Source organism: Danio rerio, chromosome 2 (genome assembly GCF_052040795.2).
Source record: "Danio rerio strain M-AB ecotype USA chromosome 2, GRCz13ab, whole genome shotgun sequence".
Classification (NCBI taxonomy): Eukaryota; Metazoa; Chordata; class Actinopteri; order Cypriniformes; family Danionidae; genus Danio; species Danio rerio.
Genome location: NC_141022.1, coordinates 36,607,992 through 36,635,730, shown reverse-complemented (window position 1 = coordinate 36,635,730; position 27,739 = coordinate 36,607,992). Strand labels below are relative to the sequence as shown.

Below are 27,739 nucleotides of genomic sequence, written 5' to 3'. Positions count from 1 at the left end.
TAAATGTCTGGGTAAAGTAAATTTTTTTTAAAAACTTTAAAAAATTTAAAAGACTTTTGCTGTCTTCATTAGTATCAAAAACACAGATTTCTTTACAATTCAAAATGATATCTTTGGATATCTTTTCTGCTAGAAATACTGTTGTTCTAAAAAAAAAAAAAAAAAAAAAAAAAAACTATAGGAATGGTATAACAGAACATTTTACCGCAGAACATTTTAGCCGTTTTTAAACATTTACTTTTCCATACTGCAGTATACCTTGACAACAGTTATTGTCCCATACCTAGTCCATATTGTTTTTCCTATATAAGTCAATGGTTACAAGTTTTCAACTTTCTTGTTGAAAGTTTGCTGGTTTGAGTCCCCACTGGATCAGTTGGCATTCCTGTGTGGAGTTTGCATGTTTTCCTCGTGTTCGCGTGGGTTTCCTCCGGGTGCTTCGGTTTCCTCCACAGTCTAAAGACGTGTGCTATAATATGTGTGTGAATAAGAGTGTATGGGTGTTTCCCAGTACTGGATTGCAGCTGGAAATCATCCGCTGTGTAAAAGATGTGCTGGATAAGTTGGCAGTTCATTCCACTGTGTTGACCGCTGATGAATAAAGGAGGAAAATGAATGAATGAATAATGATCATACCAAATATTTAATATACTTATATATTGTAAGATATTAAAATACTGTATAAAATTTTTTGTAGCTAAATTTGAAAAAAAAAGAAAAATATATAATTGAAAGGAACATCCAAAATAATTTGATAGCATTGTTCTAAAACACCATTTGCGTCAGTTAATAAATAAAAGTAAACACTTAATTAGGCAGGTTAAACAACAAACACAACTGCTAATCCCTTCCTTGTTAAGCCATCTCAGTTTGGTTCACAAGAAACTGCATTGCGTGCAAAGGCAATCAGAGAAGTGCATTAGCATAACTGAAAAGGTGTCCCTCTGCATATGTGATGACATACACCATAACATTTAGACTGATATTACATCCACAATCTAAAATTACACTCAGCTCCCTGATATTCGGATACATCCCGGCTCAACATTGCTGTAGGCAGTCCGTATCCAGTGGCGGGATGCAAAAAAAGGGGCAGCTAGAAGCCTCTTCTCCATCCCTGGAGAATTTGCAGCAGTACAGACTGTTTGTCTTAATGTCCTGCATGTCCTGCCAGCGCCTGAGGCAAACACTGCCATAGTATTTTTCTATATGAAGGTCTCCCAGGTGCCTGAAACCATATAGTGCATCTTACAAAAGGTAATTAAAAAGAGCAAAAGCACACACACAGAAACTGTAACGCAAGTCCTCTCTTTTCACGGGCCTGTTTTGTAAGCGCTGTCGGAGGGGTAAATGGATCTGCGCTGGCCTGGCTGAGAGGCGGAGGGGACGGCCGATTAAGGATGACTGCAGGGCATGAAGCAGAAGAGGATGATTCATCTGACTGTGAGAAAATACAAGGGCCGTAGCATGGAGACCGAGACGTCCCTCCTCTGCTTGTCTATGGGCACACGGTTACCTGCTCACACACTTCATCACTTACTTCAATTATCCACTAGCAAGACAGAAATAATGCAAAGCAAGTCACTGCTATGATTGGCTGCAGACGTAAATCAGTAATGCACATTGGTGGGCAGCATTTTTATTTCAGGACTGGGCGTGAAGAGATAGTTCACCCAAAAATGAAAATTGTATTTTTTATATTTCGCATTTTGCGTATCTATACTTTTAGACATATTTGTGTTTTGAGAAAACTTTACTTATACTTTTTAAAAAATAGATTTATTTATTTTTTCCCTTCATTTAATTCCACAAAATTCTGAAATTGTAAAAAAAAATATTTTTTGAAACTGTTGCAAATTTATATATATATATATATATATATATATATATATATATATATATATATATATATATATATATATATATATATATATATATATATATAAAAACTAAAACATCAGATGTACATAAGTATTCTTGAGATGTTTCAGCAGCTTAATTGAAGTTCACCTGTGGTAAATTCAGTTGATTGGAAATGATTTGAAAAGGCATACACGGCCCCAGGGTTGGCAATGCATTTCAAAGCACAAACTAAGCATGAAGACAAAGGAATTGTCTGTAGACCTCCAAGACAGGATTGTCTTGAGGCACAAGGTTGGGGAAGGTTACAGAAAAATTTCTGCTGCTTTGAAAGTTCCAATGAGCACAGTGGCCTTCATCATCCGTAAGTGTAAGATATTTTGAACCAGCAGGACTATTCCTAGAGCTGGCTGGCCATCTAAGCTGAGTGATCAGGGGAGAAGAGCCTTAGTCAGGGAGGTGATCAATAACCCTATGGTCACTCTGTCTGAACTCCAGCGTTCTTCTGTGGAGAGAGGAGAACCTTACAGAAGGACAACCATCTGTGCAGCAATCCACCAATCAGGCCTGTAAGGTAAAGTGGCCAAAAAGAAGCCACTTCTCGCCTGGAATTTGCCAAAAGGCATCTGAAGGACTCTCAGACCATAAGAAACAAAATTCTCTAGTCTGATGAGAGTAATGCTGCGTTCACACCAGACGCGGAATGCATGGATAAATTGCGCTATTCGCGCGTAAATAGCCACGTAAACATTTGAGTTTACTCTCTTCATTCGCGTATTAAACCCTGCTTCATTTGCGCATTAAATTCACTTCAGAACAGACACGGATTCGCATGATGGGCAGGGCTTTTGTCTGCCCAGTGACTTTAGCTTTGTTGCTAAATGGCTAACAAGGTTTTTATGAGGAAAATAACAGTGTTTATGTGCTTTTTTTATGGCTGAAAAACAGCGTCGATACGTTTAGGGCCGTGTCTGAGTCCATTAGATTCTTTCAGAGGTGCATCCAGTTCTATGAGTACATAAACTCCTCTAGAAACTGTACCTGGATGACGGAGTCTTTTAGCGGTGCTTCTGACTGAGCCCAGCCCAGTTTGATGAACTTTTCTGTCGGCTGGAGGATTTCCCCCGGGACTCCAACAACAGATGTACGTCACAATCACGCCTCCACAAGAGCAAGCTACTGATTGGTTAACGCGGCGCAAATGTCCGCTGAAGTTCAGACTTTTGAGGTCAAGCAATTCGTGCAAAACACTCAATTCACACTGCGCCATTTGCGTCATTCGTGCGTATCGCACTGCAGGATGTCTATTCGTGCTTTTGCATTGACTTAATCTGTAAATAACTCACGCTTGACGCGCGTTCTGCATCTGGTGTAACCACAGCAAAAAATGTAACTCTTTGGAGTGATTGGTGTTACGTTTGGAGAAAACCAGGCACCACTCATCACCAGGCTAATACCATCCCTACAGTGAAGCATGGTAGTGGCAGCATCATGCTATGGGGATGTTTTTCAGCAGCAGGAACCGGAAGACTAGTCAGGATAGAGGGAAAGATGAATGCAGAAACGTACAGAGACATCCTGAATAAAAACCTGCTTCAGGGTGCTCTTGACCTCAGACTGGGGCGACGGTTCATCTTCCAGCAGGACAATGACCCAAAGCACACTGCCAAAATATCAATGAAATGGTTTCACAACAACTCGGTGAACGTCCTTGAATGACTCAGCCAGAGCCCAGACCTAGATCCTATTAACATCTCTGGAGAGATCTAAAAATGGCTGTACACCATCTCTTCCCATACAACCTGATAGAGCTTGAGAGGTACTGCAAAGAGAAATGGGCAACAATTCTCAAAGACAGCTGTGCCAAGCTTGTGGCATCATATTCAAAAACACTTGAGGGTGTAATTGCTGCCAAAGGTGCATCAACAAAGTATTGAGTAAAGGCTGTGGATACTTATGTACATGTGATTATTTTATTATATATATAAATTAACAATTTTAAAAAATATATATTTTTTACATTGTCATTATGGGGTATTGTGTGTAAAATTTTGAGGAAATAAATGAATTTAATTCATTTTGGAATAAGGCTATAAATTTTTTTTTTAAATTGTGGAAAAAGTAAAGCGCTATGAATACTTTCCGGATGCATATACACATTTAACATAAAAAATAAACAAATAAATAAATAAGTAAATAAAAATAATAGTAAATAAATAAAAATAATCAACTAAAAAAAAAAAAAAAAAAATCACAAAAATAAAAATAAATAAATAAATGAAAAAAAAAAACAATAATACAATAGAAAAATAAAATACAATACATACAATATGGTTCCCTAAGATAGTCAAAGTCCTTCTGCTTGCCTTTGATATAAGTTATAACATAAGCAAGCATAATTCCAGCCTGCTTCATCTTTATCTTCTTGCATATCTGTTTTCCAAGCATTTAATTTATCCAATGTTGATTCAGTACTATGTGTAACCATAAAATTGTAATACATTGAAACATGACCTCTTCCTTCTACAGTTTGGATAGTTATTTCCTCTAATTTTGATAAAGATGTACAACGAATCTGTATTTCACTGAAGGTATTTAAAGAAATATTATATATTTTACATTTTTATATAAAAGCTCAAAGGAAATCAAAATCCCATCTTCATACAAACTTTACTTTTACTAAAAAGAAAATATACTTTTTACTTCTCTGCATTTCATAACGTTATTTTGAAGAAGAAATCCTCATCTACTCAGAGACTTGACAATGTTGCCTGATTTGTGAATAATTAATTTGTAAATTGGACAGATCTGTTTGCAACATTTTTTTTTACAACAATAAAAAGAAAGAGTCTACAGTAAATCCAGTCAGAGCTAGCCTCTAATTAATGATTTACTGAATCAAATGATGAAAGTCAAAGCAAATCTTCGGTAAACAGTTCACTGATTCAGATGATCTATTTAGAACAAGTCTGCAGTTTCAAACCCACTGACTCAAATGATCAATTCTCTAATTAAAAATCAAATGTTAAAATAAAAATAGTGCTCTCTATCGGTTTACACACACTGACTACGTTCACATGGACATCAGTAATCTAGTTATTTGCTTTAATCTGAACAAGACAATAATGTTTAAGGTGTTTACATGAGTTGCTTTTTGAATGTTCTTTTTATGATCCCGTTTTACATTTATCATATAATTCGATTAACGTCATTGCGTCACCACGCTTTTATGACTTTCCCTAGTTTGTCCTAGATAAGAGTTTACTTATCTTTTTTGTAAAACAATATTCATTCATTTTTTTTCGACTTAGTTCCTTTATTGATCAGGGGTCGCCACAGCGGAATGAACTGCCAATTTATCCAGCATATGTTTTACGCAGCAGATGCCCTTCCAGTTGTAACCCATCACTGTGAAAAAACAAGATATGCAATTATAATAAAAAAAAATTTGTTGAAATGTATTTTAAATAAGTTTTAATAAACATATATGTATTAAAATTTGCTTTTTGTATTGCATTAATCTTCTTATGGTTATAAAATATAAATCATGTTTATGACACAGATTTATAAATTTAATTTATAAATTTAAAGGGAAGTTCACACAGAAAAGTTTATTTTCTCACCCTTAAGTGGTTTCATACTTTTACAAGTTTCTTTTATTCGGTTGAACACAAAATATGATATTTTGAAAAATGTTAGAAACCTGTAACCATTGTCTTTCATTGTATGGAAAGCAAATTCGATAGATGTCAATGGTTACAGGTTTCACACATTTTTAAAATAACTTCTTTTGCATTCAACAGGAAAAAAAACAACAAGTGACAAGTGAAGGGTGAGTAAATGAAAGAATTTTCAATTTGAGGTGAGCTATCTCTTTAAGAAAAATAACATAGCGATTGAGCTCAACTGTTAAGTTTAAAATAACCCAAATTGAGCTTAACAAGACAGACAGGAGTTGTGTTGTAAAAACAACCGGTCGTGTTGTTTTTAACACATCTGTTTGAAGAGTGTATAGTTGCTATTAAAACACTGTTAAATCCTGTGAATGTTGGAAGCGCAACACAAAGCCTCTGGAGAAGTATACACCTGCTGCTGAGGCCTAGGGGAAACACTGATAAGCAGGCATGAGCTTTGACCACCTCTCAAAACAAGAGAGGCCAAATAAAAGGTGGTAATTTGTCTCATTGCCAGAGGGCAGTATCACCTTCTCTCCCTTCCTCCAGCTCTCCTCTCTCACCTGTGTCTTTCCCAGAGTGACACTTTTCTAAAAATACAGAAGGAATCACCCATCCCCCTGTCTCCATCTCTGACATATTGTGTTCACTGTAACTGAAGCCTCTTCAAAACTCTTTCTTTCACTCTCTCTTTCTTTCTTTTTTCCTCCTTGTGCCAGTGTCATCGCCTCACAAGCTGTGATCTCCAGGGACCTGCCAGATCAAACACACTGTCCCCGGCTGACGTTTCAAGAGGAAGTGTGGAGATCTGCTAAAGAGCTGGACTTTAAAGGCTTTGAGAACATTCCTAAGCGCCATGATCCATCTTAAAGTCACCGTGATTCATCATCTTCATCATCATCGCTGTCTATCTGATTCAAGCTGCTAAAATAGAAACGCATTACTAACAATAAGCTCCATCCCAAAGGGGTTACTAAAGACTTCCTCTAGAATAAAAATTGTATTTGATTCTGCTATTATCAGTGGTGTAAAGTACCAAATTACAAATACAATTACAAATTCTTAGAAATTGTAATTTACTAAGTAGTTTTAAAAATGTGTGCCTTTACTTTCCCTTGAGTACATTTTTAGTGCAGTATCTGTACTTTTACTGCACTACTCTCCTTCAACCTGCAGCCTGTACTTTATTTCTTCTTATTTATGGGGATTGGCTTGATTTTTAGAATCTCTTGAGAGTGAATAAATTCAAGGATAAAACCCCCCTAATTCAAGGATTGAAATATTTGCGTGAACTAACCCTTTATTTGAAATACATTTAAGTATTGCTTGACATCTTCTGAAAGAATATTTCACCTATACTCAATCTACTGATATAATTTTATAAATATGATTAAGAATACTTGGCTCCACACTGAAAAAAATATTCAAGGATGATTCGATGATTTGTTAATGTTGAATTTAAACAAATAAATTGAGTTGAACATTACTTAATTTAATTTGTTTGTTTAAATTCAACCCAAATAAAAAGTTGGCAACAATTTTGCAGACAGCATTTTTTTCTGTGTACTACTAATCTTCTTACTGTAAATAGGAATTGATTTTAAATACACTTTTAATATAAATATAAATATACTTTAATATACAATTGTGTATATCGACAAACATATATAGTTAAAGTCAGAATTATTAGCCCCAATTTGATTTTTTTTTCTAAATATTTCTGAAATTATGATTTGACAGAGCAATGAAATTTTCACAGTATGTCTGATAATATTTGTGCATCTGAAGAAAGTCTTATTTGTTTTATTTCAGCTAGAATAAAAGCAGTTTTGAATTTTTAAAAACCATTTTAAGGTCAACATTATTAGCGCCTTTAAGTTATATTTTTTCTCGATAGTCTTCAGAACAAACAATCATTATACAACAACTTGCTTAAAGACCCTAACCTGCCTACTTAACCAATTAACCAGTTAAGCCTTCAAATGTCACTTTAAGCTGTATAGAAGTGTCTTGAAAAATATCTAGTAAAATATTATATACTGTCATCATGACAAAGATACTATAAATCAGTTATTAGAGATGAGTTATTAAAACTATTATGGTTAGAAAAATGTTGAAAAAAAATTAGAATGATATTATAAATAATTATAAATGATAAAATTAGATGATAAGTTAAAGAAAACTTACAAGTATACTTTATGTATAAAAACTACAAAACTATTATTTTCTTAAAACTACTTTTATTGAAACTAATTAAAAGGGCACTTTCATAAATTAAAAGAAAATGTGCTACAGGTATTTAATCAGTAAAATACAACTGCACTTACTATTTCAGTTGTAGTTTAGATACAGTACAAAGAAAAGCATATTTACAGTCTACTATTATACCTACAAAACCAAACAGTATACTTTTACACTAAAACTGGCCCATCAGTTTACTAAAATGTACATTGATGTTTCTATGGAAAGTGGGACATGTAACAAAAATAAATACTATAAAATAAAATGTTGGTCTAAACTAAGCCTTTAATTCACATTGTGTTTTACACAAATATTGTTGTGTTATAAATAGTCATGTTTTGGTGGAATGGATGATTAATTTCAGGTCCCAGTGGAGGAGCTCACAGCCATTATAAGTAATCATGCCTTGTTTGGGATGGATTTATTGTGATATAGACAGCTGAATGGGGCAACTCTCATGTCTGTAGGAAATGATAATTACAAAATGGTTTTGAAATGTGAACAAGAGCCTTTTATATACAAAGCACAAAATATCTGCGAACCTACACTGCAGTTCAGGCTAAATGAGGCATACTTGAGTCCCGCACTCACGCACATGGAATGAGTGTCTAAAAACACGGCTGTTGTCTTCCTGTGCCTCACACGAGAGTTTTCCATTTTGAAACTGCACAATTAATCGATGAAGTGGCTTATTTTCATGTTGTTTGCTATGACATAAAGGAATTGGGTGCAATTTTGAAAATGTACTGATTTTCTAGAGCTCTTATAATGTCATTCATGCTCAGTTTATATGCTCATTCTTATTTTATCCACATTTGTCATTGACGAAATTCTACAATTCATGTTTTAAGCTTGTTTTAAGCTATGCTCAGATTGTTTGATTAGTGAACAAGCCAAGATATTTTCTGACGCACAATCTTTAATGCATAATTCTGAAATCATTCACTCATGTTAACCACACAACCCATAAGACATTCATCTTCAAAACACAAATTAAGATAAATTTGAGAGATTTGATTTGTGAGCTGATTCAATCACCCAAAACTCTGATGCTTCAAACATTTATTAAAACATCAAAAACAAATAAACCCCTAAACGAAGCAGTTTAATCCTTCTCTGTCTCCTGAAGAGACATGATCAATTTATTTAACCAACAGATCTAATTTAGAAGTTTGTTCTCACAGACATGAGATATGTTTGCTGATCAATGTTTATATGTAAACGAAAAACAAAAATGAATCCATTCACCACACACTATCTGACAAAAGGCTTGTCGTTGATCCCAGTTTTAAGAGCAACAAATAATAACTTGACTTCTAGTTGATCATTTAAAAAAGTGGCAGAAGGAAGATTTTTCCGATCCCGATCCTAATCCCAAACATCACAAATACTGCAAAAGACCTTTTGGATCCCACATGGACCCCAAGATTTGTACAGAAATCAGTCAAGTTTGGTGAAAAAAAAATCCTGGTTTGGGTTACATTCAGTATAGGGACATGCGAGAGATCTGCAGAGTGGATGTCAACATCAACAGCCTGAGGTATCAAGACATTTGTGCAGCCCATTTTATTACAAACCACAGGAGAGGGCAAATTCTTCAGCAGGAAAGCACTTCTTGTCATACTTCAGCCTCCACATCAAAGTTCCTGAAAGCAAAGAAGGTCAAAGTGCTCCTGGATTGGCCAGCCCAGTCACCAGACATGAACATTATTGAGCATGTCTAGGGTAAGATGAAGGAGGAGGCACTGAAGTTGAATCCAAAGAATATCGATGAACTCTGGGAGTCCTGCAAGAACGCCTTCTTTGCCATTTCAGATGACTTTAAAATAAGTAATTTGAGTCATTGCAGAGATGTTTGGATGCAGTCCTAATATACAATATATAATCTTTTTCTACTGCACCATGAGTTTATATTGTATACTGTACATTATTTCTGTTAAGTGACAAGAGTTTTGTCTGAGCAAAGTCAGACCTTATTGTTTAATTTATTAATTAAAAATCAAGGCATGATCACATTTTATTTAGGTAAAATATGTGTAATCTAGAAGCCTTTGCCTTTCATATAAGCCACTTATGATACCAAATGATCAACTAGAAGACAAGTTATTGTTTATTGTTCTTAAACCTTGAATAGACAACAAGACTTTTGTCAGGTAGTCTATAAATCAATCAGATGACCAATTAGAAATTTTTCAAAAATCATTTTATACATATTTGGAAGTATTAGATGTTTGTGTGAATGGACTTTCAGAGGAAAGACAAACTTGTCTTATAGGTTTAGAAAGACATGGTAGTGAGTAAACAATGACAGAAAATTAATTTGCGGTGAACAAACCTTTTAAGCTATAAGAATAAGGGGTAATCCCAATTCTATTTTTGCACCCCTAGCCCTTCCCCTTCCCCTTGGCCCTTACAACTGAGGGTTAAGGGGTAGGGCTTTAAAATGTACCCCTAAGAATTAGGACAGCACTACAGCACCTGCACACATCATCATATGTCATCGCCATCTCTTGCTTCATATGAGATCAGACCATGGCGACTGCTGTAGTTATTCCAGTGGTGGTATTTTTTTGGTATTTATCTTCAGGAGATCACTGAAGGCAAATATTATGTCTTCATAACGATATAATGTGGCAATAAGATCGTAACTATACTGTGTATTTACACTGTGGCCATATTCATCTAATATGCAAACACACCAAAACTACACTAACATTATAGCAGACACTGTAAAAAGCCCATTGGCAGCCACTAGGCTTTTCTGACAGGATATTCGAATGTCATCGAGGGTCAGAATGTTGTGGGACTGCTGTACAGGCGTTATTATTAAGGGTTATAGATCGCAAAATTTGCTGGTTTTAACTTGAGCATTTTTTTATAAAAGTATGATGGTAAAACAGGAACGCAACTGTGAATATATTAAAACATGTGCTTGCTTGTTGTAAAAATTCGTAATAATGACAAAAAAATGCTAATTTGGGGATCTCCTTACTTCCGGGTGCAGCTGTGGTTGGTGTATTCTGGGAAATTTTCCTTACCCCTTGGTTTGTAGTGTGGTCCTGAAAAATCTTTGTTTAAAGGGGTGTATACCCCTTGCCCTTAGCCCTACACCTTCAAGCTAAAGAGAATTGGGACACCACTAACACTTCACGGGCATGCGAAAACGAGGGGTAAGGGGAAGGGCTAAGGGGTAGAATTGGCATTGGTCCTAACTGTGCATGAAGGTGCAACGCCAGTTTCAGTGACGCTGACGGCGAAACGACTGCACAAACCCGATGGAATCATCTATTTGTGGCATTTCCAAGGTGTCAGGGGTATGAGGGAAACTTGTGGAACTCTGTGTGTTTTGTTGCAGTATCTCTCTGAGCCAGCCACAGTCAGGGCACTTGGAAACAGGAAGACCCTGCTAGCTTTTCTGTAAAATGATGGAAAAGGTCGGAACACTTTCCCATCTGGAGCAAAACCTACAGTGTATCCACGGACCTGCACCTGGCACAGGTCACCTCACCATCTCTCTCTTACACACACAGCCTTCCAGATCACAACAGACACACTGAGGTGACATTAACATAGCAAACATACTGTATTTGTATTTTTAACTGACAACGCCATGGCCATAGTCATGTGGTGACATTAAGAAAAATAAATAAACAAAATTCCTCAAAATATCTTGCTTTATATCACAGAATGTGAAAATAAATTGTCAAATATATTGACAATGGTCCTATTTACACTGATCTGCAAAAAGTATTCTTTGCAATATCATTTTTGAAAGGAAACACTATGTCTATGTACGCACGTCATGATTTTTGTGATTCTGGAACATCATTTATGTTCCCTACAATCATGTAGAAGTGCATAAACATAACCATACAAGCCTAAACCACCACACCCTTAATTCTGATTGGCTAATTGGATTGTTTTCCAGGATTAACATAGATGTTAATCCAGGAGCATGTCCTATTTGGTGAAATCATGTTAGTAATCTATGCACAACGGCCATTGTTGTTGTGGCTTTTGAGTACTCATGGATGCATATAGACTAGGACTGTGTGATTGGAGGAAAATATCTAATGGCAATTTTTTTGACAGATATTACAATTTCAATTTGATTTGCGATTTAATTTTGTAGTCAATAATCTGTATCGTAGCTTCTTAAAAGTAAAAAAGAAACTGAAAAGATATTAACTTATATAAACATTTTTTCAAATTTGTTTTTAAATATTCAAAAATGAAACTCATTTTTCTCTAGAGCAAACAGTAGGCACAAATAAAATGACCGTACCTTTTTGTAAAAAAGTTAAACTCAAATTAAGAAGATAGTATAGCTTATTATACATTCAGTCATTTTCTTGTCGGCTTAGTCCCTTTATTAATCTGGGGTCAGCTTATTATACAAACAAAATAATAATAATTATAAAAATACAGAACACTCGGCAAACTAATATGGCTGATTAGAGCCTGTGATAATTCTATCTTTGATAGAATGATAGAATTATCACAGATTCTACACAAAAAAATCATGATGTTAGACATACACCTGTGGTACTCCAAAATGGCTAAAATAGGTGCGAGACAGAAGTGTATATCTCCTATCCTGCCTTTAGATGAGTTTTTTTAAGTCCCTCTTTGGTCACTACATTAAAAGGCACTGTGTCTTTAGCGAGGTATTTAGTTATGGCATTAATTATCTCCTGGGTAGGATTGCAACAGCTGTTTGTAAGTTCTTTCTTAAACTGGAAGGAAAAGTCCTCCCTAAATGCTTTGATACTTCTAGCTAGTTTGTAACTAAATTTGTTAACATGTTCTTAAAGCAAACCGTAGTTAGTAGGTTGTAAACTCTCTGTCATGCGTATAGTCACATTAAATGGCGTAATATCCAATACAATTCTGCAACAAATGCATGCATATATACAGTTGAAGTCAGAATTATTAAACCTCCTTTGAATTTTTTTTCTTTTTTAAATATTTCCCAAATGATGTTTCACAGAGCACGGACATTTTCACTAGCTTTTATTCTAGAGAAAGTCTTGTTTTATTTTAGCTAGAATAAAAGCAGTTTTTAATTTTTTTAAAACCATTTTAGGGTCAAATTTAATAGCCCCTTTAAGCTATATTTTTTTCGATAGTCTACAGAACAAACCATCATTATGCAATAATTTGCCTAATTACCCTAACCTGCCTAGTTAACCTAATTAACTAAGTTAAGCCTTTAAATGTCACTTTAAGCTGTATAGAAGTGTCTTGAAACATATCTAGGGATAATAATTCAAGGGAGCTAATAATTCTTACTTTAACTGTAAATGAAAATAAAATGACAAATCACTACAGACAACACACATACTGTGAGCTGTGAATGCACGCGAAATACACCGGAAGTTATGAAAACATTCAACTTTAATTTTGTGTGACTTTGAAAACAAATTCCCATATTACTGATGTCCTGTTTTTCTTTGATATCAATTTGTCTATTAATGTTTCTGAAGTGGCAGAGGCCATATTCTACTCGCCCAGGCTTTCTTGCTTGTTTGTTTTTATGGTGGGCATTCTGCATTGTTCGGCTCACTCAACTGGCTAAGACTGTCAGATACAGACGCCATGCACGTGTTTGAATGAAATAATGAAATGATACATATGTCATATCACAGTCTTTTGCGATTAGCTAATCACAACGTTTCAAATCGCAATTTGATTTTGATTAATTGCGCAGCCCTAATATAGACACAAGAGATGTTGACGGAATTTTTTTCACAAAATCTCTTGTAGTTTCTTAATCTCTTTTTTGCAATTAAAAAGGTTTGGAAGTTAGCATTTTTAGGCTGCCAATACAGTGTTTCCTTAAAAAACAGCTAAAATAAGAAACAAGGTTTTCTGTTCTTAGTTGAAAACATGGGCCCCAAGAACTTCTTGTTGATCTAATGACCTATAGATTCTAATCAGAAGAAAAACTTAACTAAACTGGTAAAGATTTTGTTTTCAGTTTCCTTGTAACAAGTGCAAGTTCAAACACAGACTGAGATTTACAACTCTCAAAAAAAATAGTCATATAGCAAATGGTTTGTATGTTTGGTTTATACAACTAGCTGCTACAGAGAAGCCGCAAACTGTAATCATTACCGTAAAATTGGCATGATGCTGAGCACTAAGCCATTCTGAGCTCAGAATTTCAATAGAGTGGTATTTACAAGTTATTAAACATTCTGCACTAGTCATTCACAGACAGGTTAATCCTGCTCTCAAAATAATTTGAGGATTTAAACATAATCGGACTCAATTACAAACAATTTAAATAATAATTAAATGCACGGTATGCTGCTGTAAGTATCTGGAAAAAAACTAAATAGATCCAAAAAAAAGCTAAGTTGAAGTAAACTTATAGGACAAGTAAAGAGGGTTTGATTTACAGAGCATGTCCGACTGTCAAATATTTAGGGAGTGGATTAGTGTCCTTAAACATCTCTAACTTAAACACCCTGAAGCAAAAATCTTATTTCACGCCGCTCTCCTGCGGGAAGTGAAGCTCTCAAAGACAGGAGAAAATAACAGGCTGCCTCTGTGGATTTTTGGCGTGGCTCTCGTATACTTTGATAGCCGAGTATGGTGTGCCCAGGCTAGTTCAGACCACAACCCCCTGTGGAGTTGAGAGGACCCAGCCCATGTCTAACTCTGTCTGAGAAGATCTGACAGGACACAAACACACCGCCCGCTCCGGGTCCATCAGGGTGCTTAGGAATAAATAAATGGACCACTGCAAGTGAAAATCCACTCAAACATCCATGACCCACAACCAATGATCTTATGTCCTATGGAGCAACTGGGATGTTTTACATTAAAGTGAACTGAAAACACAGCAGATCTGACAGGGATCTCCAGTTTCCACTGTAACATGAGACAGATCTCAAGAAACACATTCCTGTGGTTACTTACAGTATAATCCCCTGTAATTACTGATAGATAGATAGATAGATAGATAGATAGATAGATAGATAGATAGATAGATAGATAGATAGATAGATAGATAGATAGATAGATAGATAGACAGATAGATAGATAGATAGATAGATATAGGCAGAAAGACAGACCGAAAAAGAGACAAACAGGCAAAAAAAAACAGATAGATAGACAGACAGAAAAATAGAAAGACAGGCAGACAGACAGACAGATAGACAGACAAAAAACAAACAGACAGGCAGAAAGACAGACAGATTAAAAAACAGACAGACAGACAGAAAAAATAGACAGACAGGGCCCTATCATACACCCGGCACAGTGGCGCAAGACGCGGCGCAATAGTCTTTTGGTAGTTTCAGCTTGGCGCAAGAGTCGTTTTGAGGCGTTGCGCTACGCTGTTTAAATAGCAAATGCATTAGCGCCCATTTGTGCGCCCATAGGCGTTCTGGTTTAAAAAGGAGGCGTTCTGAGGCGCACTGCTGGCTCGTCGCTATTTTGAGAAACTACAATAGATTTTTCATAAGACCAAAACTAACCCGGTCTAAACTCCGGCGCAGAGTTGCACCTCGCTTACGCACTGCTTAATACGCACAAGAGAGCAATAGGCAAATATCTTTACATATGAAAAAATTTAAATATTAAGGATATATATAGGATATAATAAGAATAGATATAGGATATAAATATAAAGGATTCAAATATTACAAAACATATTATTTTCTAGCCTACATAAATATGAAAAACCACTGCTTTTATGTCTTCTTCATCTCGGGAGGCTTTTTCAGTTCATTCATAACAATTTGCTTTTGTATAATGTTATTATTATTAGCAGTATTATTTAATATATCTATATTTATATTTGTTTTATTAAAAACAAGCTTAGATTTGCCCACCTGTCAGGTTTTAGACCATATGGGGCATGGCAGGTGTATTTGGAAATAACTCAGTATTTTGACCACACTTGGTCATTATTGTTCATTTATTCGTTTGCTAGAAATTAGAACTGAATTTAGAAATAGTTTTGAAACAAATCTTTGCGCTTAACAAACAAAATTAATTATTTATAGGCTAATTGATGTCTGTGCGTAAAGGTTTCCTTATCCAAGAGCGAAAGTGAAAGTAGATCATTTATCTCTCATTCTCACAAAGTAGATGCTCTGTTTAACAGTTTTCTGTTAAAAAACTGTCAACTGTTAACTGTTTGCTTGTGAAATGCTCATTTTTTCCATTTAGACTTACTTTGCGTCCTGTAAATAGCGAATGCGCTCTTGGCGCGAAGCAGCTGGGTCTTAAAGGGAATGGGAGATGAGACTATAATTGGTTTATTCTCAAAACACACCGATAACTCATTAAGAAAATAAACTCAACCCTTTTAGACCATGCGCCTTGGCGCAAGGCAGATTTCCCGTCCTTAAATTAGCAAAAACGCGTCCTGACACGCCCTGAAAGCATTTGCGCCCTTCGTTTTGCGCTCTGCGCATGGACCGTCAAAATAGAGCCCACAGACAGACAGAAAAAATAAACAGACAGAAAGACAGACAGAATGACAGACAGGCAGAAAGATAGACAGAAAAACAGACAGATAGAAAAACAGAAACACAGACAGACAGACGAACGGACGGACGGACAGACAGAAAAAACAGACAGTACAGACAGAAAAACAGACAAAATCAGACAGACAGAAACACAGGCAGGCAGACAGACATAAAAAAGACAGACATGCAGAAAGACAGACAGACAGAAAAAAAGACAAAAAGACAGACAGACAGACAGAAAAACAGACAGACAGAAAACAGACAGGCAAAGACAAACAGATGGACAGACAGACCGACAAAGAGAGACAGACAGATGGACATATGAAAAGTTTGCATGTCTGTCTGTATGTGTCCATCTATCTCGGACAGAAGAACTAACAGCATGGTAAATAAACTGACAGATGACAGGTTTGCATGTATGCACAGGAATGTGTCTGTCTGTCAATCGTTTATCTAGCTTGCTACCTATGGTCATTGTTGGTCACCCTGAGAGACAATGCGTATAGATGTGCGACAGGTTAAATGAAAGGTTAGGTCTTGGTGTGGTTCAGACTCACCTGCCCCACAGGTAAGCGGATGAGGTCTGCAAGCAGAGTGGTACCGTCCTGCAGAGCGGCCGGAGGCCTGAAGGCGGGCCTGGGAAAGGAGCTGCATGCTGAGGCTCATGAGGAGCTCTCCGCCTCTCACGGCAGGGCCTCTGTCAGTCAGCACGGGCCCCCTGCAGCCCACAGACCTGCCGGGACACAGCACACACAACACACAGGTGAGTGCAAGGGAGAGGAAGGATCTCTGTGTGGGGCCTTAGATATAATACCGGCTAATGTTCTCAAAGGAAGGCAACTTGACGGATGATGGACAAATGGGCCATAATTGAGACTATTTTAGATGGATTATACTGTTTTGCAATCGCAATTGTCATTTTGAGGGATGCTTTTGGGGATAAAGCGATGTTGTAAGAGTTCGGTAAATGGCAAATACATTGCTGTTTTTTTTTTTTTCTTTCTTTTGCTGTTGTAGTAAACATGATGCATCAAGTGTGACTGCTAAATTGCCATGTCAAATGAAATGCCACACTTTGATAAAAGAATAATAATGCTGCTAAATGTGTACAGTAGTGTGTCTGAAGTGTATTTTCCATGCAGTCATGTGTAAAGTAGCAATGCATGCAGCATTTAATCAGTTAGCACTCCTTAACCGCTTGATTTTGTCTTGTAATTCAGCCTGAACTGTGAAAGTGTTTATTCACAAAGCTATTTCTAAAGCTAACTTTGCTGCGCGGCCTGTTATGGACATCTACACCAAGCTGTTTTGCTTGTGATGAAAGTGTGATGAACAGCTCGCAAAAATTCCATCAATCCTGGTGGGGGTTAGAGTGTTTTTCCGTGACTGTTATTCTTTTATTAGAAGTCACAAAAACAGAATTTTCCAAGAGATCAAAATGAAGGTCACATTTAAAAAAAAACAGCACTTGTTGTCTTAATTATGATGTAATGTGCCAGACTTTCATCAATAATTTTACTATTGTAAACAAAACATTTGCATTTGCTTTTTTTGTTCAAGCACTGCCTAAAATACCGTGAAGAAAGCAGAAAACACAACCTAAGAGTAAAGATGAAGTCAGAATTATTAGCCCCCCTGTTTTCCACCCAATTTCTGTTTAACGAAAGAAGATTTTTTAACACATTTCCAAACATAATAGTTTTAATAACAAATGTTTAATAACTGATTTATTTTATCTTTGCCATGATGACAGTAGATAATATTTTACTAGATCTTTTTCAAGACACTTCTAGAAAGCTTAAAGTGACATTTAAAGGATTAATAAGGTTAATTAGAATAACTAGGCAAAATAGGGTATTTAAACAAGTTATTGTAAAAAAGCGGCAAATAATTTTTACCTTAAAAGGGTTTAAAAAAAATTAAAAACTGTTTTTATTCTAGCCGAAATAAAACAAATAAGACTTTCTCCAGAAGAAAAAAATATCAGACATACTGTGAAAATGTCCTTGCTCTGTTAAACCATCACTTGGGAAATATTTAAAAGGATAAATAAATAAATCAAAGGGGGGGTAATAATTCTGACTTCAACTGTATATGCGTGTCGATATTCACATTATGGGTGGATGTGTGTTGTGAGTAAGACTAATCACAAGTCAAAGCAGAACCCACCTAAGCCTGAGGAAGAGAGCAGAGGAACTGTCAGAACTCAGCTGGATGCCACTACCTGGACTATTAGTCACCACACAATAGCAGCCATTTATAGACACTGAAAGGAGAAAGAGACTGGACAAATTAGTTATACTGCGCTGAGTATCATTACATTTTAACAATAGAAAAAATGTTAGGAATTAAATGAATAATTATTGCAAAACGCTTTATGTCTTTGAGTATGCACACATTGTTCAAAGACTATTTACTTATTTATAACAAAGTAACAAAAATTATTTTATATAGAGTTAACGTCAGAATTATTAGAAGTTATTATTAAAAGTTATTAAAACTATTATGTTTAGAAGTGTGTTATAAAAATCTTTTCTCCGTTAAACAGATATTGGGGAAAAAATAAACAGGGGGAACAATAATTCTGACTGTACATCTGTTAAACAAAACAGATTAATTAAACTGATATATTTATTAAAATTATATTTTAGTCACCAAACATACTTATAAATTGGAGGATACAATTCAATTCAAGCAAAATATTGCAAAAAAAAAAAAAAAGACAACCTACAAAAATGTTTTGCTTCTCTTGATTTTTCCTCTTTTTTATTTATATTTAATATTTTTCTATAACATATAAATTTGGGTGAACTAGTTTTTGGACCGTTTTCAAAAGTTATTTTGTAAGATAAGTTTCAGATTTGGCTTCAGTACAGACTAATCTAATGTATATGCACAAATATAATATTGTAAAGCTTCCAATAAAAAATATGAATTTAAAAAGATAGATTTGTGAAAGAGCGTACTTATATATGCTGAGCACTGTATATGCAAAAAAATCCAAATTGTATTGATATATTGGCCCATTTACAACACTTGGGGTTGGTATTTTTTTGCTTTTTCTTATGCAAACATTATAATTTTAAAATGTAACTTTTTAAATGCATTTTACTATTTTATATTTGTGTTTAAAATTCAAAATCTTCATGGTAACATAGATCTTTTTTTTTTTTTGTCTTCAGATTAAATGGAGTCATACCGCTCTTGAAATGGCATAAGAGTGAGAAAACAATGACAACCTTAAATTTCTAGGTGAATTATTCCTTTAAGAAGACATTTATAATAGAACAGGTGGCTTGACCAATGAATGAACTTGCATGGTTTTCCAAAAGAGCCATGTGAGTAAGAACCGATGTCTTCAAGAGGGCAAAACTGCAGCAAAGTGGTGCCACTGGTTTGTACAGGCATCTTAATATGCATCTGTCACGCAGACCATTGCAAGCACGTTCAGGTTCTGTTGGAGCCATACTTTCTGACTCCACACATAAATTCACACAACACATGGGTGCGGTTTCTCTAGTTCTAGATCAGCTAGTTTAGGGCTTAGTCAAACTGTCCCTCTGCCAAAACAGACACGTTGAGGTGCACGTTTTGGATAGAAGTTGAAACAGTGAACAATTGTCTTTTCATGCGCATAAATGTCCATAATAATTCCCAATGCTATACTACAGGTTTAAGACAAGACGGGAAAAAAAATTTCTGTATTTATTTTATTTTTTTTTGATTTAGACTTTTATGCAATTCTGTGCAATGTAAACAAAAATTTTAAAAGACACTGTTATTGTTGGTATTTTGCCTTGTAGCGCATTGAGTCTAAAAAAATCGCATTACAAATAAAATGAATTATTATTATTATTATTACAGCTAATTATTTAAATGGGGTATATACACAGGGACTTTAAGTAAGCCAGCTCAAGCACTTCCAGTGAATTGCCATCCCATTGTAGAATAGTCAGGTTTAAGATCTGGTTTCTTTAAAAATCAATGATCTTCAATGTCTGATTGAGATACAATATAAAGTGGGTCTCAGACCGAACAAGAAGCACAGCATTAAATTCCATTTCCATTTAAATTCCATAAATTACCACAGTATTTTCAATGGAGATTCTGTGCTCACCTGCATTTAGATGCAGCGATTGCATTTAGATGCTCTTTCATCTCGTATTACGCTTTGAACAACTAAATGAAAGCCTCTTTTTAACTCACTATACTGTAATACAATTACTTTAGCAATGCTGTAAAAGAAATATTATGAAATTTAAAATAGTCACATTAAACTTTCACAGAAGGTCACGCTTCATCAATTTCTGTTTAAGGCCTATACACATTTTTAAAAGCTGTTTTCTCAAAATAAGATTTTTTTCTTCTGCATTGAGCCATAAATCTTCACTTCAGCAGCACTTATATACAGCTAATATTCAGTTTATTTATATGTATACAACAGTTCTGTCTGGTTCTTAAATCTGATTGGCTGATAGCCGTGCTATATTCTGCAATATCAGAACTCCTACAGCCTCTTTACCCTTTTTGTATTACTCCGCCCACATACAGCTAGCAAAAAGCAGACACTACAGATCTAAAGTTTAAAAGATGCTTGCTCAACTGTTTAACTGTCAGCTTAAGATTTGAATCCAACGTGGAAGAAAGTAGTTCCACATACAAAAGGGTTTTTGAAACTCTCAGTGTTAAATTTTGTTTTTATATACACAATTATGCCATTAAACTGTTGTATAAACACAATGTCACACGAGTAGCAGTGCGATTTGGCTGTATATCAGCACTGGTGGGGGCACTAAGGCACTAGGCCTCCAGCCTCGTGCCAACACACGCCTCCCACCAGTGCCGATATACAGCCATATCGCACTGCTACTCGTGTGATTTTGCTCATTTATACAACAGTTCTGTCTGGTACACGAATCTGATTGGCTGATAGCCATGATATATTTAAGTAATATCAGCACCCGTACAGCCTTTTTACCCTTTGTGTATTACTCCGCCCACATACAGCCAGCAAAAAGCAGACACTACAGATCTAAAGTTTAAAAGATGCTTGCTCAACTGTTTAACTGTCAGCTTATGATTTGAATCCAACGCGGAAGAAACTAGCTCCTCATACAAAAGGGTTTTTGAGACTCACCATGTTTGATTTTGTTTTTATATACACAATTATGCCATCAAACTGTTGTATAAACGCAATATCACACTCGTAGCAGTGTAATATGGCTGTATATCGGCACTGTTGGGAGCACTAAGGGGCAACGCACGCGTGTGATATTGCTCATCTGTATTCTAAAGGTCTGACAGAGTTTTGTTCATACATAATTGCCTATATAAAGCATTCTATTCATTACAAAAAGTTTGATGTAAAGATGTATATTTTTGGCGGTTTGCAGTATTTTCTGAATTACAGAGTAATAAAAAGAGATTTCAAAATCCCTTTTGTAAAAAAAAATCAATAAATTTAATAGTCAAATAAAAAACTTGAATTTTTAACCCAACCTCATCCACTGTTCTGTGCAATAAATGTATGCAAATTAGTGCATATGTAACTGAATCCTATTTCATTTGAATATTTAATATTTTCAGAAAAGATGTAATGCAACAACAACAACAACAACAACAATAACAACAACAACAACAACAACAAAGTGATTCTTAATGTAAAATAGCAACTGGGTATCTGTTTTGTGTCTTGCCTTAATATATCTGGGAAAGGTGACAGATGAAATAAATGGGCATAATATGGCTGGTCTGAAGCTCGGGTCAGCTAGTATCATGTCTCTTTTATGACTGGCACCTGGTGGGATTCTCCTCGATTCCAGCAGGCAGGGCGAGGTTGCCCACAGAGGAATGTTGTTGCTGTTTTAAGTGACTATTACTACCTGCTGGCTCTCTTTCACTCGGGCTTCTATTGCCTGGGGATTCGATTGGATTGGAGCTGTAAAGTCTTGTGTTCCACGGGGCTGGTCCCGGGGTAAATTGATGGGAGGCAGGACCCTCATTCGGGCCCAGCGGGGGGCTACAATCGCAGGCCTGCCCTAGCCTTTGGGCTGCCCTGCTTCCGGCTAAAGAGGCCTCGGCAGGAAACCCTATCCCAGTTACACAGCACAAGTGCGGATACGAGCACAACTATAGGCTGAGCTAAAGCAATCAAGCTTTGAGGGATGAAATGTGTATTACAAAGTGCATTCGAAAGAAATGCTTGCTCATCATAGCTGAATTCATTTGAATAAAAAAGAAATGATTAAAATGTATTATGTGAATCGTTTTATTGTCCAAAAGAACTGTTTTCTTTTGAATAAATTATAAGATTTTGAAGTTTTTGTAGAAAATACACACTATTCCAAAAAATGGGAGTATTTATTTATCATTAATAGTAATATATGAATCAATATCATATTTATTGATCATTTCAACAGACATTCATTCAGATAGGACTAATTATCATTTTTCATAAGTGACAATTATGTTTTTATTTTAATTATGTAACTTTAAAAAAAATATTTTTTAATGATGTTGCTCTTCACAAAGACCCCCAAAAACATCATGGTTAAGACAAAAAAGAAAAAACACAAATTTTTAATAACCATTTTTAAATGTATATTATATTAATAACTAAATCAGCTTTTAGAATGACTTCTAAACAATCATGTGTTGCTTAAAAATGCAGTTCATCCCAGGAACAAATTATAACTGAACATAATTGAATATAATTGAAATAATTTATTTTAAATTACAATTACTTTACATTTTATAGCTGCACTTTTACTCAAATAAATGCAGCTTTATAAGTATAAAAGGCTACTTACACCAAACTTTGATTGTAAATGTATAGTTTTGCATATTTATTGATGTGTTTATATGACCAAAAAAGACAATTGTTTCATTCCCACAAGTGGAGCTGCTGCAGACATACAGGCCTCCACCCGACTGTTCCAGTCCTGTGCTTTTAGAGGTGTCTGATAATCGGCTCTTCACATCCGCTCTGTCATTTAAACACACAAAGTGCTGAAGGAGGTGGTGAGAAACAGCACTTCCCAACCTTGCAAATCTCAAAAAAAGAAAACAAAACAGGCCAACATGAGTGGAACAGGTCACTCAGTCTGAGGAGCTGAACATGAATCTCTTCATCTGTAGTGTTTTAAACGTGCTGCTGTGGCTGAAAGGATGCTGGATGCTTGTGTGTTTGCTTTGAAAATTCATTTTTTGAGTAATGAATGATTATTACTATTATTATTATTATTATTATTATTATTATATTTGTGTTTTGTTTCGTGAATGTCGCAATAAAACAGTCTAGTTTATTCTTCAAATGTCACTTTAATATTTTGAAAATAGTTGTTCTGCTTAATGTCTTTGTGGAAGGCATTGGTGTTTGTTCTTTGGTGTTCTTTGGTGTTTATTGTCATTTCTAATCAATTTAAATCATCTTTCCTGAATCAAAAATATGAATTGATCATTTCTAATGCACTGTCAATAAGATAGCTGCCTTAATTTATTTTAGTTGAATACAATTTTCCAGTAATCTAAGCAAACTTATAAAAATATTAAGTTGAACTTTGTATAACTTAAAAATTGTAGTTGAAACCTAAAAAACTTCTTTAAATTAGTTAAAGTAGCATAAAAATATTTGTTGTCATGACTGTTATGTTGTGCCGAAAGGGAAGCAAAATGAAATAAACATTTGTTTCAAAATCTTCTGCATGTGAAAATTATTTTTATAAACCGGTACATAATAAACTATTTTCATTAATTATTTTCATATATTATGCAACCAAAAAACTGTGATGCTGTGTATTTAGAAAGAATGACAACCTTCAACATGTCTACAATTGATCATTTAAATTCAGTATCCTATTTACTATTTTTTTTCCTTTTGAAGTCTTTCATTTCAAAATTAAATTGACGTTTTTTTTCCCCGCCCAAATATATATTTAATGGGTTTTGCTTGAAATACAGAATATACTTATAAATAAATAAATACTTAAAAGAGACAAATAAAAAAAATAAAAAGACAAATGTTAAAAAGGTAAAAATAAATATGTAACTAAATTACATAAATTCAAATAATAACAATGCATAATAAAAAAAATAATAATAATAGTGTTCAATACATTTTTGTTGTTTTTTGTCACTTTTCTCTCTGCTACTCTCAGGCAGACGGTTTCGCAGCATCCGGTCACGCACCAGCTGGCTGAAGGAAAGTTCATCAGGCTGATGAACACTTAACACACCCCACACAGACAGACTCTTCCATACCCTCACTGCACACCATCAATATGTAGCATGCACTGCACTTTAACCAATCAATACTTGAAACAATACCGCCTACAACCATGTGGACACCTTTTCATTGTACATATCGCTGCCAATTTCACATTTTCTGTATTTTACACTGTCTGTATTTTGAACTGTTGTTGTATTTGCACTTTCTGTATTTTGTACTGTCTGGAGCCAGCACCTAAGCTTTTCACTCATCATAGCACACGTGCTGCTGATGATGTGACAATAAAAGTGATTTGATTTGATTTGTGTGTGCTGGTTTTAGGTAAGACATCTGAACAATACAATAAGACACCAATAAGGATTTGAAAGCTCAAACAACAAAAAAATGTTGCAAAAGGGGGTCCATATTTTATAAAAATCTTGTCAAAATCTTGTAAAAAAATGTCTTTAACAGTGTATGTCAGCTTCTCTTCAGAGCAAGATTGCAAGTCATTTCTTTAATCCAATGGCCACAGCATGCCTTTGAGTTTTTTTGGAATTTAAAATAATAACATGTTTGACTTGGAGTAAACTAAAATCTAATAGTTTGCGCTTGCTTGTGTTCAGATCCAGGTTTACTGGGTATATATGAAATAAAGTGATGTTCCTTGTTGATTATTAGATAATTGGCTAGTTTATAATTGTCCATTGAATTTAAACATCTTGATGTTTGCTGTTAATATTGTCAGACTTTGTTTGGTTAAAACGCAACAGTAATTAAACTTTCATGCACTCATATAAAGCAGTCATTTCTTTGATTTACATTTCTACATGTAATACCTCCAGCTGTTATTACTGGACGTCATAAAAGAGGTCAAACACAGATCACAACCAAGAGCACATTTACACCCAGTGTAACGCTGAAAGATTCCATGAGGACGGCACTGAAACGGAAACAGCTGAAGTGAGCAGGCCTGTTCCTGCAGCGTTTGACAGTCAGTCTGATACCAAAGCTAAACTCTTCAGCACCTCTTCCTCTGTTTTCACAGGTGTCTGAGGGTGCTTGTTTTAGGCAGAGGTGAGAGCTTCAGCCTGAGCGACATGAGGAAAGAGTTGGACAGACCACGTCATCACCTGCCCAGGGTCACATCTACACTCGTATCTCCATCTATGACTGCTGATCCAACAAGGGCACAACGTGTACTTCCTCCACCCAGATTTCTGCATCTTAGTCATACCATCATTTGGTTATGCAATTTCATGGGGAGCATTAGGGAAACTGTTTTAGCCCAGGAGCCGTAATATTCTGGATGCTGCTTTGGGCAACAGGCACAGAGAGCATTTCCTCTATCAACACTTTAACACCACACATGCTTCCGCCGTGATGATTCACATCACTCTAGAGGGAAATTCAGGAAACTATTATAAAAATGCTGCTGAATTTTTGCTGTTCTGTACTTTGCATCAAACTGGTCTCATTTAGAAATTAATCAAAGCGGTGATGACTGGTGTGCAAGCAAATTATATTTCAAAATGTTGCAAAAATTCTGATTTGTTGCTGTATTATGATCAATTATTACTGGTGTTCAATCATTATTATTATTATTAATATTATATTTTGATGTGATATTTATATTTTGTTTTCGTATCTTCATGTTTTTGTGGCTATCGTAATACATTTAACCTTTTCAAGGCTTTTTTTGATGAATGGAAGTATCAAAACATTTTATTTTAAATAGAACCTTTAGTAACATTATAAATGCTGTCACTTTTGACCAATTGAATGTATAAAAGTTGTATGGTACTTTTGAATGTTAAGATATCATGTTTTCCATATATAGCAGCATAACAATTTTTAAGATTGATCATAATCAGGAATGATTCTTTGGTGTTTCAGACAATTATCACATTATAAATTTCAGAAACTTATGTGAAACTGAAATCTACAGAAATAATGATACAAGTTCAACTTTGAATCACACAAGTAAATACATTAAGCAGGCTCATGCAAATGCTCACATTATATTTAAATATGCAAATTTTCATTATTAAAAAAAAAAAAAAAGTTACATTATTGGTAATCGGACACTGCATCCATTATAATTGACAGGGCATGTCAGGCATGTGTTTTGTTGTTGTTGCTTCCAGAGCATTTTACAAAAATTAAAGCATGCTGTCCATGATGTTGGTCTTTTGTCAGCCATTAAAATGGCAGTAAGACGCCTTTTGTAATTAAAACAAACAAACAAACATACAAATAAGCAACATTGTCAATGGTTTATTTCCCGTTCAATGGTATGTTTGCCGTTATTTCGTAGATTGTATAGAGAGAAGAAGGAGGATTACATTTACAAATTAAAGTACATATAAATGTATATATAAATGTTTGCTCATTATAATGTAAAGTGGATTTAGACATATTTAGACAAATTTAGGATTTAGAAAAAATACGTCTGTACATTTTAGTGTACAGTGTGTTCTAATAATGTGCAGTCTATAAAAACAAAAAAACTCAATATAAAAGTTTTTGTTCAAGTTTACGAATTCTGAAGCAATTCAGAAGTAAAGATAATCAGGTGTATTGTTTTATTTTACCAACAGTGATTAGACCTGATGTCAATTGAAATGTACAAAAAAAATGCTGAATATTTGGTCATATTTATGGACGCTTTAAGAACACGGAAAAATATATTTTTCTTAAATTTGCTACATTTTACATCTAAAGCAATTTTTTGGGGGGTTTGTGAGTATCAAAGCATCAAATCTAAACAAAACACATATTTAGATTCAACTTTATTGTCATTACACATGTACAAGGCAACAAAATGCAGTTTAGGTTTAACCTTGTTAAACTGCCTTAGCAAAGCAGTAAAGCCCATGGGCTCAATAAACTTGGAAGAATTTGGGATTAAATTGGCAAACCGTCAGTTATATGACAGATCATGTCATAAAAACTCCTCGTTAACAGAAATCACTCCTCTTCAACTGTCAGAACTAACACAGAATAGCTGAATGGCTATGAGTATTTCTAGAAGAATAAAGGCCAGAGATGACAAAAGCAAGGCGTCCCTGCAGGCAAAAGCACACCGGCTCAAGAGGACATGATAAAGATCTGGTCTGGCCTGGACATTGCCACCGCAGCTCCAGGGCAAGACAGTAGGATGAGCAAATACTGTATTGTGCCATCAGATAAACCCGTCTCTCCGGTTCCTCCACATTACAGACCCCACTGCAGGAATTTCAAGCTCTGAAAATAAATGCAGCCCACCTGCA

General features: G+C 35.1%; 1 protein-coding gene across 3 annotated transcripts in view; it reads right to left on the bottom strand.

The window, feature by feature from the left end:
- Positions 1–617: 617 nt before the first annotated feature.
- The window catches only part of LOC147837143 (uncharacterized), a 74,922-nt gene continuing 47,800 nt past the window's right edge, over positions 618–27,739 (bottom strand). The window contains exons 4-6 of one of the 3 annotated variants that reach the window (XM_087241049.2): positions 18,431–18,527; positions 16,819–16,994; positions 618–1,228 (exon numbers count right to left, since the gene is read on the bottom strand). In XM_087241049.2, coding sequence (XP_087097175.1) covers positions 1,206–1,228; positions 16,819–16,994; positions 18,431–18,527 — 296 coding nt within the window. In that variant the 3' untranslated portion in view covers positions 618–1,205. Of the gene's footprint in view, positions 1,229–16,818; positions 16,995–18,430; positions 18,528–23,093; positions 23,313–27,739 lie in introns of those variants that run through there. The other 2 variants (XR_015478676.2, XR_015478675.2) reach the window with 2 other exon arrangements.